This window comes from Poecilia formosa, unplaced genomic scaffold (assembly GCF_000485575.1).
Source record: "Poecilia formosa unplaced genomic scaffold, Poecilia_formosa-5.1.2 Scaffold69, whole genome shotgun sequence".
Taxonomy (NCBI): domain Eukaryota; kingdom Metazoa; phylum Chordata; class Actinopteri; order Cyprinodontiformes; family Poeciliidae; genus Poecilia; species Poecilia formosa.
The window spans coordinates 1,589,900-1,605,172 of NW_006800008.1; the positions used below are offsets into that span (position 1 = coordinate 1,589,900).

A 15,273-nucleotide genomic window follows, 5' to 3' on the forward strand; every position below is an offset into this window, starting at 1 on the left:
TTGCATGCTCTGGAGGGGAAAGGTTAGAGAGGACTCTGGGTGAATGTGAAGTCATGGCTCTCAGCTTGTCTTTTTCCGTCTGCTTTGTGACCCACAGGTTGTTCCAGAAGAAGAAGAAGTAAAAGCCCTGCAGGGCGGATCTCACAGATCGCCTACATGCGCTTAGGATCCCAAAGGAATCTCTTTGTAGTGGAGGAAATCAGCAAAAACGCTCTCTTGACTTCCTCTTTCTCCCTTCCAGTGAACCACCGATTACTGAGCAAAGAGAGAATTTGGTGTGAAACTGGTGCTTTGACGAACATGCTGAAAGTTGTCCGGTTTAACTTTGTACTCCCTTTTATAGTTTTCTGTTCCCCAATTGTGGATTTTTAAATCTCCCCTTCTTTTTTGCATTTGTTGCTTTCTTTTTTCCCCAGTTGCTCATTTTTAACCGCTCCATCTAATATGCAGTAGAGCTTCAGCCATTTTTGCCATAGATCTCATTTGTACCGTGGTGTTTCGATCAAATCCTCAATTCTGGTGCTTGTGTCCCACATGAATGATTTCTCGTTCCGTTTTTCGATAAACTGTTTTTTACCTTCTATACTGTAGCAAGAACAGATTTTATATCTTGTAGTTTTAGCAATAAAACACATTGTTTGGTTCAGTTCGTGACTAAATACGCGCGCAGAGTTAATGAGTGATTGAGATCGCAGTAAAGCAAACAGAGTTGCATTTACTGTAAGGCAGTTTCCGAATTCAAATCCACTGCACCGTTTGAAGAGAAATGTAAAATTACTGTGCGATATTTATAAGAAAAAAAACCTTCAAATCAATAATCTCCCCTGAAATTTATCTAGAAAATATATAAAAGAGATATATCAAACTTCTGTTCCCGACAGACTAACAGAATGTCATCCAAGTGCATAGAGTATGCTAGAATTATGTTTATTTTTCAGAATATTGTATATTAGACTAGATTTAAAGTTTTATCATTTCATATATATTCTTTCTTAAACATACGGATTATTTAAAAATGTCTTGTTGAATAGAGAATAAATCTGTGTTTTTCCCTTTTTAACAATCATGAATGGAAGGCTTGGGATTTAATTTACTGCCTCTTAAAAATTATTTTTTTTTTCAACAGTAACGTATCGGATCTACAACATGACAGTGATAACCTTCCCATTAGGCCCATCTTTACTTCTGTTCCCTCCTTTGCTGCCAACTGCTCCCTTTTTTTGTCAGACTTTTGTCTTTTCCGTTTTAAAGTTTTATATTTTGTCTCTTTTCTGTTGTTGACACTCCTTTCTTTGATTCCCTGGCCATGTGAGTTTGGCTCTGGATTTTCTGTTCTACATTTTATTCCAAAATTAATCCCAGACTTTTAAAAACATCACTTTCTGAACATATTTTGAATGATAAAAGAATCTAGGTCATGTAAAAAAAATTAAAAGGCCATAGGAATGATTTTTTTGTGTGTGTGTTATGGTCAGAAGTTTACATACACTCACCACTGGCGAGAATCTGGTTAAATTTGAGCTTTTAATGATTCATTTAGCCAGAATTATAAAACAATAGCATCTTTTGTGGTTGAGACACTTACATTTTTAAACTTGTTTCTCTGTGTGTAGTGACACTGGTGTTCCAGGATCTTTGAGTTTATGAACAATGTGCTTCAACTGGACAAAGATCATATCAAAATTTGCTTAGCAATGAATATAGGAGGCTAACATCACACTTTGAGTGACCCACTCAAAACATCAACTCTTTTCAACTCAATTTATGTTTAAATTTCCCTGAAGTTGCATCTTTTTTGATCAATCAACCCTGAAAAAGAAAACAAGCAAAAATGATGACATTAAAGCACAGGGTGACTGTAAGCAAGCTTCTGACCAGAACTATAAAATATCGCAGATTAGACACCATTTTGAATAACACATATAATTCAGAGCATTCCCCAAAAACAATGCGGTACCTATGGTGATATTCTATGTTGGACTCAAACGTATTTGTCCCTGAATCACTCTCCAAAAATGCGAAAAAGAAGTGAAATATCATTTTTGTATCTTTAAAACACAGGTACTTTTTCATAATTGATTTACACTTTGAAGGATGATAGTCCTGTATCGTAAAGATGACACACACAAAAAAATACAAACTGTTGATATGCAATTGTTATACATACTATATTTGTATAAATAAATATATGTTCTCGTGGACAGTGTGCTGCTTTGTTGTCTCTTCCGTCCGGATTTGATAATCCTGTCTAAGAGAGGAAGTTTGATTAAATTCTTAATGTAAGCACCTGGTTTTAAAGTTGCTGTCTTCTGGTCAGGCTTTGCAGCTCCTTTCTCAATCCGCCTCAGGACAGATTAAACTCACGTACGTCACGTTGATGTGTGACGTACATGAAACACCTCACCCTTGTGGTGTGACCGAGAACTACAGCTGACAGCTTTCACTCCTTGCTGTTTTTCCACTCTCATATCAATCAGCAATGACTGAGAAGTGACAAAAGTTTCTCTTTGTTATATCAAAGTTTTCATTTCTAGCAACTCTGCTGGACTGGAGCTGACTCTGTGGGGCTGCATACATGTGTGGAGGTTATTGTAATACAGGCCCCTGTTGGAATGTTTCATAGCAACACGTCAGCAGCGAGGGAGCCCGTTGCACTGATTGTGTTCGCCTTCAGGCGCTGCTACTCTCCGAGTATCTTGGTGCAAATAGAGAACAGAAATCTGCATTTGATAATAGAGGAATAAAAGCCTGTCTGGCTCAGAGGCAGAAGTGGATTTGCAGAGCTTAAATACAACTCCGGTTCTGGTTTCACAGATGAAAGAATTCTGTAAAATCAAACTGACAACTGTAATCGCCAAAATATAAAACAGCATCACAGAAGCTTTCTGAACATGTCGAGTGCAATTTTAAAATACTGTGTATTAAATTATCAAGTTTTTTTATTTGAACGATTTCATCAGCAGATCTGCTGTTAACGAGCCCATTCTGTCAGTGTAAATAACTCAGCTCTTATTTATGTCATTAGAAATAAACTGCATAAACAAATCAAACCAGCCCATGAAGACAGATCCAGATCCAACAGTCCTTTCAATCCAAATTAAAACATAATGCAGTCAAATGCAGCAGAAGATGTATTGCCAGTTGCTAAAAACGAGGAAGAGAGCTGCAGACATGCAGAGATACATGATCCATTGTTTTGCAGCAATCTCCCCTGAGAAGCATGAGAATTCAAAGTTAAGACAAAGAAAAGTGACGGAGTGAATTTGTTTCTGTTCCCTCATCTGGATAAAATATATCTATATTCCCTGCTTTCTTACCTGATATTTGTCCTGCACTTTGCACTTTCATAAAAAACTAAGATCTGGGTTAAACAACTTTTTCTCATTTCATTTTTTTGAAGAAGTTTTGATTGTAGGTTCTTCCTGTCATAAGGCTGTTAGTTAGCCTTGGCTGCCTCCCTTGGCTCTTATTTCCCTTATTCCTGGTTGAATAACTATGGGAGCAATACAATAAAATCCAAAGAAACGTAAAATACAAACTGGCTCCAGACACTGAGACATTTCTACATGAATCAGAATCAGTTAAATCTAAAATAGTTCACACTTCTGGCAGATTTTGATTTTATATAATATATTTCTTCTGACTGAAAGTAATGTTAACGTTTTTGGTGGCTCAGTCAAAGCTCTGATTTAAATTTAATAGAGGATCTGTGGGCAGAACTAAGGATGAGAGTCGTGCCGAGGAAGCATGCTAACCTCACAGACTTGGAGCTCATTCCAAAAGATAATTAAAAAATAGTAGAAACAAGCATGGACTTAACTGTATGTCATCCATCTTGCTTTTTGCTTCAACCAACCTGAATGATATGACTGAATTACTTCCTTATGCACTCACGTTTCGCAGAATCCCGCAAATTACCTAATTAAGTAATACATGTGTTTTGACGCAGAGAGACATTTTAAGCAGTGATTTAAAACTGCGTTCCTCAAGGCAGTGACCTGCAACTCTTTGGCTGTGTCCCTTGTCCTACACATTTGAATTAAATGGCCAAACTTCCTCAGTAGCACGCAGTCAGGCTCCACAAAGCTCTACGAATGAGCTAATATTGGAGTCAGGTGTGCTGAAGCAGAGAGGTTGCAGGACACCGGCTCAGTAGGACTGGAGTTTAATGCGTGTGCACTACCGCTGTACATTGGGACTCTGGTAAACAAGTAAAATTCAAAATCAAAATCTGCAGTTTAAAACATAAAAAAAAAAAAATCACTCTTAAGTGTATGTACATTTATTCAATGGAGGAAATATCCACTACTTACTTTTTTTTAAAAATTTATTTTAAGGCACAACAATTCCTTACTAAAGCACTTTTAATTTTGAATTGATTCGTGTGCAAAGGAGGATTTAATTCATAACCCATGAATTATAAATAATTCATGGGTTATGAATATGCCTTTCTCTTAACCATCTTTCAAAATGTTGTCATCCACCATTTTTTTGAATAACAACAAAAAACTAAGGCAGATGATATATAAATAAGATACATTTTGCAGAAAAAAGAATGTTTAATGAAAGTTATATTAATTCCTTTTTAGATTATACTTCTGCCATTAAATGTAGGTTTTACTTTACTATTATTTTATACATTTTTACAAGTGATGGAAATAAGCATCAAGAAAGTTGTAAATTCATTACTCGATCATTATTGTTGTTAGTATTATGATCAATGTAGTCAAGTCAGACTTACTATTATATATCAGATTATATATTAATTCTTTCATTTCTTCAAGTAACTTAAATCTCTAGTCTGCTTGTTTTTTAATATCAGATCAGAAAATGAAAAGTAGCAAAAAGCACATTTAGGGAACCAAAAGTTTTATTTTTAAATTTACCAGTGGTGCATTAAAAACACACACACACACACACACACACACACACACACACATAGCTTACTTGGAGCCCAATAAGACCTGACCACCCCCTCCCTAAGTCACCCGATAAGTACCATCAGAGGCCATCTGTTCTCCACACTAGTGCTGGTGGTATAATGAGGGGCGCTAATGATGGCTCACATTTGGTTAGAGTGAGCAAACAGGTACACAGAGTGTAGAAAACCACACCAGCACCTTAAAACTAGTGAGATACTTCCATTTGTTTCCTTGATTACATTGCAAGGGGCATTTTTCTTATTTTTCTGGAATGAGTACATAGATTTTAAGATAATCCACGAACGAAAGGCCACATGAGTGATCACAGCAGCACAAAATAACAAATGATGTCAGCTGACCTCAAATGTGATCCTGAAGCCTTGTTAGCCGCAGAGAGGCGAGACTATCACGGACAAACTCTGTGTTTAACTCTGTCAATTTTGCCACAGCACCAAAATTCATTGGAACTCAAAGGAATCTGTTATTCTAATTGAGCATTTTAGATTTTCTTTAATGAAAACTGGAAAACACATTTGCAAACAGACTAAATGGGGAGTAATAATCACACAAATATAAAGATGAAAACTATAAATGTGCTTCTGCCTTTCTGAAAACTCTGCTGAACGTGAATAATACATAAGCCATAGAAAACTTAAAGCCCTCAGAACGTTTAAACATAAAGTTTAATAAACACAACAACATGGACTGAAAAAAACATAACATTTTAAATATTTTAAAACTGAATAATGCATCATTACATTAAATATGTCACATTGGGTATTATAGCTCATGTAGAATAAATTGGCGTTATATTACATATTTACAAAATCTCATGTAAAAAATGAAAGATATTTGCCACGGCTCCTCAGACTTTGCTGTCCTTATCCGCTTTGCACAAAAAACTTCTTACTATCACTTTGTCACAAGAGCAGCTGGCGTCTGAAGAAACTGTCGTGCCCCCGCGGCAATCTATCCACATTGAAGCGTGGGTTTCCCTTCACAGGACGTGGTAGACGGGCCTGGAGCCCGGGCTCTCTGGCGTGCAGGGCTGGGACTCAGAGCTGCCGGGCGAGAAGGTGGGCAGGTCCCTCAGAGAGGCCGGTCCACAGCCGGACTCTGCTGAAGACAGGCGGTCCACGATGCTGGACAGACACTCCAAACTGGAGGCGCCGAGGGCTTTGTCATCCATACCGTCTGAAAAAGACAAAAAACGACACAAACGTTACTCACTTACGCCTTAACTAAGAGGTCATTTTAGCAGGTTTCAAGAGAAACAGCTACCCTTTATAATAAAGTAAAAATCATTCCTATGCTACATTTAAATAAACAATGTCCTCTGTTTTAATTAGTTGAACAATTAATAATACGGTCTTACCATTCTTTGCAAACGAAAAGCCATTACGGTAGTTTGCATTCAGGTGTTGCCACACTGGACTGTTGCTTCCCGCCTGTGAGAACACAAGAAATCAAATTGACCCAACAAATATCTCTCAAAACAAGCTGACATCATGTATGGTTGCATACAGGAATCCTGAGCAGGACCAGGCCAAGAAAGTACAAAAACAGCCAGTGTCCTTTATCATATTCTGGACGGGCTAATAAATCCTAAACTCCAGCATTATTGGGGCTTCTTTATTTCATGTCCACCTTGAAGTCAAAGTGGCCCGGGCGCACTCCCCCTCCCTTGCCCAGCCTGGAGCGTGGCGAATCGATTGCATCAGTGGAAGCAACACCGGTTTGTGCAAGATGACACTTTCTCCGAGTAAATCTGCAGAAAATCCTGGCAGTGGTGCAGATACATGCAGTCAGGATGGAATGCGGGGGAAAGCGCCCGAGTTCTACTGCCAGACTAAAGTAAGGTGGATTTAGTTGGGTTTATTGGGGCCATAAAGTGTTTGGTGGTGGGAAAGCCATTAGTCCACTGGGTTATTTTTAATAATCTGATACATGGTCAGACTAAGTGTTAAAAGAATTGAAAAGAATGGATAATGGAAACTCAACGAGGTCAGAGCAAAGGCTGTAAAATAGGTGTTGCATTATAACACTACAACCTGAAAAAAGAAAACTCCTAGAAATTCAGGTGGTAGGTTTCTAAGCAATCTGGATAATGAAATCTTGCAAATCTGCTGCAGCACCATAATTATCATGCACTGCTTGTTCTTAACTGAATTGGTTTTATAGCCACAAGTAAACCCAATAAACATACTGGCAAGTGGTCTTACCATGCTGTCAGAGCAGCTGGACAGTGGGCTGCCTGGCTCGGAGCTGCTCTCTCCAGGTAGGCTGTAAAAGCTCTCCACCTGCTCCCGCAGCAGTTCCTGCAGGCTCTCAATGTACTGGATGGCGTTGCGCAGGATCTCCACCTTGGGCAGGCGCTGGCTGGGGTTGGCCGAGGTGCAGCGCCTCAAAGCCTCAAAAGCATGGTTCACTTTCTTCAGCCGTCGGCGCTCCCGCATGGTGGCGGCCCGCCGGCGGTCCACAAAGCTGGATTTGCGTTTGCAGGCCTTGCAGGCCCACTGGAGGCAATGTCCGGGCTGGTGAGGGGCACCGGGCACGCGGACGTGCTCGTCCTCCTCGGAGCCCGTGAGCTCCATGCTGGTGCCAAACTCCAGGCTGTCTGGAGAGGAAGCACAAGCTCTGTCGTAGTAGAGCTGGGACGGGGAGAAGACGTCCATGGCTTGGTAGAGAAAAGGCGTCAGGATAGAACGAAGGAGGATAAAGTTGCTGGGTGAAAGAGAGGAGACCTCTGAGTGATATGAGGGGTCTGTTGCCCCAGACCCCCCTTATATGCCCCTAGGCTAAAGCCCAGGGCCTACATTGGTCAGATCTAATTACCATGGCCCATTGGCCCAGCCAGAAGGCAGGCTGGAGTTTGTTCAGTTCCCTCCCTGCCTCATCCCTACCACCACCTCACCCCCCAGTACCCTGCAGAGTTTCCCACATCTGCACCTACTGGTGTTTCCCACTCATCCCCATTTTCACGATGAACGCTGGGCATGCAGCTTTCCAAGGTGTTTCAAACTCCATCTGCTTTTTTTCTCAAGAGTCTTTTGGCTTCATTTGATTTAGCTAATCTGTAAGTAGCCCCATGTTGTACCTTACAGCTACACTTTGCTAACAAAACAACCGAGGGCTCGATCTGTTCGGCCAAAGTGTGCAGCAAAGCAGGGCGACCTCTTCCAGCAGTATGCTGGCCAGTCGTTACCGTGGAGACCACAGCGTTGCAGATGCAGCCCAGCTGCAAGGGAAGGTGTAACATTTCAAGCCCCAGCTAATTCACAAAACAGTGGCAAACCGTCTAAATGCCAAATCTCATCATTTAAGGTGCTGCAAGAGACCGCTGACCCCTGTTTGCCAAAGCTCATTAAAACTAATGACACCGCTGTGTACCTCAGCTCCGTGGACCAAATTTTAACCGTTAAAAGGTAATGACGCAGGTTAAGCACCACATTACAGCACCGAACAGATGGCCATGATGGTGCAATCGTTTTTATTCAAGTGGACGACCAACAGCTTAACAGGCTTTAAACGCAGAGCTGTTTTTGGTTGGAAATCTTGGCATCTCAATTCAAGGTTTGCACTTGGATTCTGTACTTTTTATTTTATTTGTTGAAAGATTCTGCTTAACTTAATGTGGTCATTGTCAAACATACTGCAATTTACATAACAGAGTAAATAAAAAGGTGTGTAAAAAAGTGAATTTATTTAGGAATTAGACACCTTACTGTCTAATTCCTTTTCATATCTGCACTTAGACAAAGCACAGGAAACCATGGCCGGCCTTTCTCCTGTCTGATCTCGCTGGGATTTGTGTGTTGCTGATGACACCATATAATTGTCATTAGTCTGTGAAGGCAGTGTTTTAAAAGTCAGAGCTGATGAAAGGTGGGATGCTATAACAGGGGGATGAGGTGGGGGATCAAACCTGGAAGCTGAGCGCTCCGAGTTGCCCGAACTTTCCTTCAACATCTTGCCATGAGAAGCGTTCAGATTTGCAGGGTTTGGCAGCACACTTCTCTCTGCTCACTGCCAAACAAATGGTGTTGCCACTCAAAATGTTATTTTGTCAGTTTTCTTTTTTTCCATTTCTTTTGCTTCATACTGAGTGAAAAATAATCCTGAGAGAGAATCTTTTGATATTTCACTCTGTTTTTCAACAGGCATTAAGCTCCTTAATTCATAAATATGCAGAAAAATAATATTTAAATATAACAGCAGATTAATACAAATTTTAATTAATTTTTTTTTAATTTTTCTTTATGTTTTTGTACTCATTCTGAAAAAAAAATATGCTGCGATAACGATAAACAGGGTTATCAGACGTGGAGGAGGTGGGACTAAAACAACACCCCCTGCCCCTCACTTAACTCTGCCTTTGACCCTTGAGAACAACAGAAAAGCAACCCCAGAAAGTTCCCAAGAGACCAGTCTGGGACGGAGATCACATCACAGCGCGCCAGTATAATCTCCCTGTCCGCATCCAAAAAGTGCGCCATGTGCTGCGCCAATCAACCTCCGGGGCTCAATTAGGCAGGTTTTCTCATTGACGATGTCGTTCTCGGCCTCTAAAGCCGCCTTTGATCCTCTGAGCATCTAAACAAGCTGCGGCAGGGCCGATGTCTTCTTCAGCTGTGGCCCCTCGGACAAACTCTGCAGTTCAGGGGCTGATAGTCCTGCGTGTTTTCTTAGGTGTGAGCGGTTCCCAGAGAACAGGGCTGGCCAAACGTTTTGGCACATTGTGAGAAATATCCGCATTGTATCCTTACGAGCTGTCAGCGGTACAATTACCCGAAGCGGCGCAGCTCAGGCTGACAGTCTGTTCATTTTAGGTGGAAATTAAACGAAAGAGAAATTTAAGCCTAAATTTGTTCACATCCCTGTCAGATTTGGGTACAAATACACTAAATAAATATTATTGTGTCGTTCAGATATTCAGTCAAACACGTTGTTTTTGATAAAAAATGCCAATAATATTTATATATACATTTTATTAAAAATAAAATCTATTTATACCTCTTTATTGTTCTATAAGAAATTATTATAAGCATTAGTAAAGTGGATATGTGCAGCGTTTTACATCTTTCTGCTGGTATTTTTATGAATAGTAGTTGGTTGTTGAGCTCCAACTATTTGGGATTGGGTGGCATCCCTGCTATTACCTTAATCTGCTGCTTCTTCTGCAGCCAACTGAGCCAAACATATTTATAGGAGTGTAATTCGTTGAGTTAAAGTCACTTTTTACAAGTAGAAAAAAAAAAATCAAAATTTCACATTAACTGTTCCAAATGACTCTCTAAAAAGTCTTGGTGAGAGTCTGTAACATCCTCAAGCAGTTACTCAGCATACACAGATCTCTACAGAGGAAATAACCTTCAAATGTAAGCACTGTTTGAAGAAACTTCCTGTAAACTGAAACCCGGAGTAACATTTCTTCATGTTCTACCTAGCTATTTTCTTTACCGAGTCGATGCTATTGCTTGGTCTTCTGTCCTTAAACCTGGTGAGCAGCTGTGACATTCTGCATGAGGCTTTATCTGCCTGAGTCCCAAAGGTCAACGAGCACGGTGAGTCGTCTGCAGAGATCAGAGCGAGCCATCGTGCAACACGACATCAAGCATCAAACCCCGTCCCCTTCTCTGTCACGTAAATACATGACAAACAGGACCGATTGGATTTCCAAGCCACTGGCATTGAGCCACGCATTTCATGTAAGCGCTTTGTCATGTGACGAAGACTCAAGCGATGATGAATTAAGACCAAACGGCTAAAATAACTGTATTAACCCACTGGGGTTTGCACTCGTGCTTGGAGCCCAAGTTTCCGTGTTCCCAACATGTGATAGGGGAGGAGCGTGGAGGCACGCAGTGTTTGGAGGAGACTCAGATTACTGCAGTGGGATCAGGCCTGCTGGTGAACAAAGACAAGCTCTCTGGCAGCGAACCGCTCCACAGCGGTTTCGGCAGTTTTTATGGACTTCTAATAGCCATGAACGCTGGTGTGAGTGCTGAGTTTTTTTACTACTTGTGTTTGCTTTTCCTTATAAGCAACTAAGTGACAAATACTGGCATGATGCAAATTGTAAAATGAACAAAGAATGTCTTTGTTTTTCAAAAATCTGATCAATTTTTGAAAGACAAAACATCAACGGGGCAGCCGTCAGCATGCAGTTGAAGTCTGAAAAACTGTACAAACAACGCACAACAGAGTAAGTGATTTATTGTTGGTCAGCTATGTGTACAAATTTTCAAATAAAATGCAAAGTTTCAACAATCTGTTTAGCTTTGAAAGCAAAATAAATACATTCATAAATCATGTCAATATAAAATATGTACAAATTTTTGACCTCCTGTTTCAAGTGAGAAAAAGCCAAAATGATGCATCACAACCAGACAAATTAGAAGCAAAACATTGGAAATTTTAAATAAAACAAGAAAAAAAACTCTTCAGACTGTTTCAGTTTTCTGAGGATTCAGCGGAAAAGTTGAGTTTCTCATCATTTGTGATGCTGTCCACAATTGAGGACAGACGCAGGAGGCTGGAGGACGCAGAAGACTCACTGGTCACTGGAAGCAAAGAAAAGTGTGTTACTTATGTTTTTAATCAGAAGAAATAGGAAGCCAGGGTAATATGCTTGTATGATGTACAAAAAGTTGACATTTGCTGTCAAAAGACAAAATGTCAACCAAACCTTGTTTGACAGTGAAGTCAATCAATCAGTGTGCATAAATACCGCTTCAACATGGACCATTAACTTCTAATTAATTTGCACAATGGTTGAACAATTGATTTATATGTACTCTTTGCTTCTGTCTTTACCATGATCAACACTGGGAGCACTGCACATTGTGCGTCTATTTGTGTAATTGTCCTGGATGCATAACCTCTATTGATAGAATTATTTAGACAAGAAAAACTACAGTGAAAGTAGCTTTTAGCTGACATGTTCTGTCCAAATTTAGACCAAAGACATTGAAAATGAGTCCCATAATACACATTTTGATGCAGACAGTGTTTAATGAAATGTATATTAATTTATATAAGTAGAGCAGAGCAGGACATAGCTCTTTTTCCTTTCGGCCCATAAGCATTGGGATTTCTGTGAATACATTATCACAAATCTGTGTCTATCTACAGCAAAGTGAAAAATCTCAGGTATGTTATAAGAAAAAGAGAGAAATGAACATACCAGAGGATGACCAAGAGCGAGATTGGTTTACCAAATATCTGAGATGTTGAACAACTTAAAGTCATAAACATCCTACCAGTGTGAGCCCACGCTATAACAGTGGAACGTGGTTCATTGTCCACAAAACTTAAAAATATAGCACGTTAGACATGGCGAAGTTTAAAATGTGTCACTTGTACCCTCACCTGCTCTTGTAAGATGTAACTTAGACAAAAAACCTTGGCACCAAAACAAAACATGAGGTGCAGGTCCACAAATGTGATCCCAATCTACGGAGGATTCGGTCCACTAAACACTATTTAAAAACAAAGACATTTCCGACTTTAATATCATAATTAATGCCGATGGGTTCGTGAGAGGAACCAGCATCGATAATAAGTGTGAAGCATGAAGGAGGAGAACTAACTTTCTGGAGGAACAAGTCAGATTTAAGTGTTTTATTTTTTTCGTGGCCATGAAAGAATATAAATCAATGTAAAGAAAACAAGAAAGTCTAAATGTCCAGATCAATATCTCCTGCAAATCCCACTGACAGACAATATTTTCAACTAGAAAAATTCACTTCATGGCAAAGGCAACAATGATGCAACTCCGCTAAACAATTTGTGTCACTTGCAAAAAGTGAAGAAGCATCATCTGCTCAATGATGAAAGTATGAAAACTATTGATTATTGGGTTTGCATTGGGTTTGCATCAGCTCAAACTGCCTTACGACACTTCTGAACAAAATCTGCTTTTGTCTTTTGGCCTGCAGGTGGTCACAGCGGTTAGCTTTGCCAAGCCTGAAAGAAATGAGAATCTGCACATTGCCAGTTGTGGCAATACTCTGTTTGTTAGCTGCTAATTGCAAGAAATTGCTGACAGATGTACCTTCTCTCTGGTTCATTACTGCGTTGGAATGATCAGCAGAGGTCCGCCAGGTCTCAGAGGACTTCTTCCATTGATACTCATCGCTGGCAAGCTGCTGAAGCAAGACAGGAAGATTTTACTCATCCTACAAATCTGGAATTCCTAAATGCTCATATAAATAAACTATACACAGTAACAAAGCAGGCAAAAATCCATTTAAAGTTCAAGTATGGACTTTGATGTCATTTGAAAGTCATTTCGTTCCCCCAGGCGCACATTGGAACAGATTTAGAACATCAACTGGACGCCAGGAGAAATTTCCTCTGAGGAGAGTGAATCAGTAAAAGCTTACATTAAGCTCTTTGGTGTTCAAGGAAGTTCCGTTTTGAATTTTCTCCTGCTCATCCAGAGTCTGCAACAGGTCCTGTAGCCTTTCAATGTAACTTATGGCGCTGCGTAAAATCTCCACCTTGGGTAGTCTCTGGTTGGGATTGGCCACGGTCTTCTTCTTTAGCGCGTCAAAAGCTTCGTTGATCTTCTTCAGCCTTCTCCTCTCCCGGAGCGTGGCGGCCTTGCGTCTGTCCGTCGGTGCCGACTTTCTCTTGCAGATTTTGCAGGCCCACATGAGGCACTGGCCCTCGCAGTGTGACTGGAGACCCGGAGGGGCAAGCACATGCTCCTCTCCGCTGCTTTCCCCCCCTGTCTCCGACGGGACATTGTCCTGGCCTGGGGACAGCGGGCTGTCATTGCTGTTGGAGTACAGAGGAGAGACCCCTGCGATGTCTATGTGTTGTAAAGACCCATGATCCGCTTCCTCCAAGTAACGCAAATCGCTGAAAAGATAAGTGCTGGTCTCAAAAAGGTCCATCATATTGTTGCGTCCTTCTCTCCGTTTTGACAGTGGAACTCTGGCATTTAAATAGAGCAGCGGGGACACAGTCAACAGACTTATATATAGAATGTGAAACTCTATCCAACACTGGCTGCCACACTGCAACAAGCATATTAGTTTTGAATGGGTCTCGGCCGCACACTGACTTTGTGTTGGGAATAAATACGTTGAGGCATTCAGAAGCTATTAAAGAGTCACCTCAAATTTCATGACAGGTGCTATAACTAAATACATCTGAACAAAATGGCTGCATTACGGTGTTATTGTCTAAAAAGAAATCTGTTTCACTTTTCAATTGTACTTCAGAGGAGCAGCTAAGTTGTTGCCATGTTTAAAAAATGGCATAAATCATATCTTTCTTTGTATGAATTAACAATATTTCCACTTCTTTTCCAATAATGTAATTAACTGGGTGTCAAAGGCCAGTTTCCTTTTATAAGAAGGACAGAAAACATAGTTTTCAGAAACTTGTAAAGCCGCTGTTCTTTTGTGAAGTTTTATTAAAATCCAACAGAAGGCTGAGTTGAATTTTTATTTGCTTTCATTCTTTTCAAACTGATTTTCAGCCACAGCACTCTGCTGAGACTTCTCCATCAAAGGCACAATGTTATGGCTGGCCATGCTGAGAACTGTTCCTCTCAGCCTCACTGTATCATTTGATACACAGAAGTTGTTGTTTTTTTCACAGAACTATAAAAAACCCAAACATCCATACACCCAAACTCATCAGTGTTTCAAGAATAATTACTTAAAGTAGCTAACAGTCTAGCTGAAGCATAGATATTAGGCTCAGCTTTTATGTATTTTATTTTTTTTCCTGATCTCTTTCTCAAACTCAAACTTATTAGTCATTCCCCACACAAACCTGAGTACAAAGGGAACTCCAGCCTTTAAGGTTATGGGCCCAAGCCTGGAATAACCTGTCTCCAAAGATGAAACATTGGATTAATTAAAAACTGCTGCATTTGCATATTTTAACCAGGCATTTGCTATAAAGATTACAGATTACTCATTCTTTATGGATACTTTCCATGCGATTTCATATCTTTTTATGTCCTTTATGTTTATTTTTTTTACTTTCATGGTTATGTTATGTCTATGAAAAGTGCTGCAATGATTAATTCATTCATAGGATACTGGCCAAACATGCCTGACTTTCAACATCTTTGTTAAGGTTATATTTGGACACCAAAGAGCTGGCTGACATGGAGGGAAAATGGAAAGAATTACCTCTGATGTCAAAGGCAAAGATATAAATGGATACAGTCCACTTCCATTGGTTTTCACCTTCTGTCATGATGTAGGAGGGGAAGGACCAAAATGCAGACATTGACGGTGTCTAAAAACAGATTTCTTTAACAGTGAACAATATGGAGAAATTACAGAGGAGATGTGGCAGAAGGAAAGCAGGAAAACGGAGGGCG

The 15,273-nt window shown here is 40.1% G+C and overlaps 3 protein-coding genes across 5 annotated transcripts in view; 1 reads left to right on the forward strand and 2 right to left on the reverse strand.

Annotated features, from left to right (window-relative positions):
- Positions 1-2,199, forward strand: part of lin7a (lin-7 homolog A (C. elegans)) — a 30,800-nt gene extending 28,601 nt beyond the window's left edge. For both annotated transcript variants that reach the window (XM_007555281.2, XM_016673068.1), the window contains exon 6: positions 98-2,199. In XM_007555281.2, the coding sequence (XP_007555343.1) occupies positions 98-122 (25 nt within the window). In that variant the 3' untranslated portion in view covers positions 123-2,199. The remainder of the gene's footprint in view (positions 1-97) is intronic.
- A 2,738-nt stretch (positions 2,200-4,937) lies between these two features.
- On the reverse strand, positions 4,938-7,663 carry myf5 (myogenic factor 5). The gene is made up of 3 exons (XM_007555282.2): positions 7,145-7,663; positions 6,298-6,370; positions 4,938-6,116 (listed from the first exon to the last, which is right to left on the reverse strand). The coding sequence occupies exons 1-3, from the start codon at positions 7,595-7,597 to the stop codon at positions 5,920-5,922; spliced, it is 723 nt and encodes a 240-aa protein (XP_007555344.1). The 5' UTR covers positions 7,598-7,663; the 3' UTR covers positions 4,938-5,919.
- Positions 7,664-11,119: 3,456 nt separating this feature from the next.
- On the reverse strand, positions 11,120-13,912 carry myf6 (myogenic factor 6). 2 transcript variants are annotated; one of them, XM_007555284.2, is made up of 3 exons: positions 13,310-13,912; positions 12,979-13,072; positions 11,120-11,485 (listed from the first exon to the last, which is right to left on the reverse strand). In XM_007555284.2, the coding sequence occupies exons 1-3, from the start codon at positions 13,826-13,828 to the stop codon at positions 11,376-11,378; spliced, it is 723 nt and encodes a 240-aa protein (XP_007555346.1). In that variant the 5' UTR covers positions 13,829-13,912; the 3' UTR covers positions 11,120-11,375. The 2 variants fall into 2 exon arrangements, with proteins under 2 accessions (XP_007555346.1, XP_007555347.1); XM_007555285.2 differs by having other exon boundaries at positions 12,979-13,069; positions 13,310-13,906.
- Between the last annotated feature and the right edge of the window lie 1,361 nt (positions 13,913-15,273).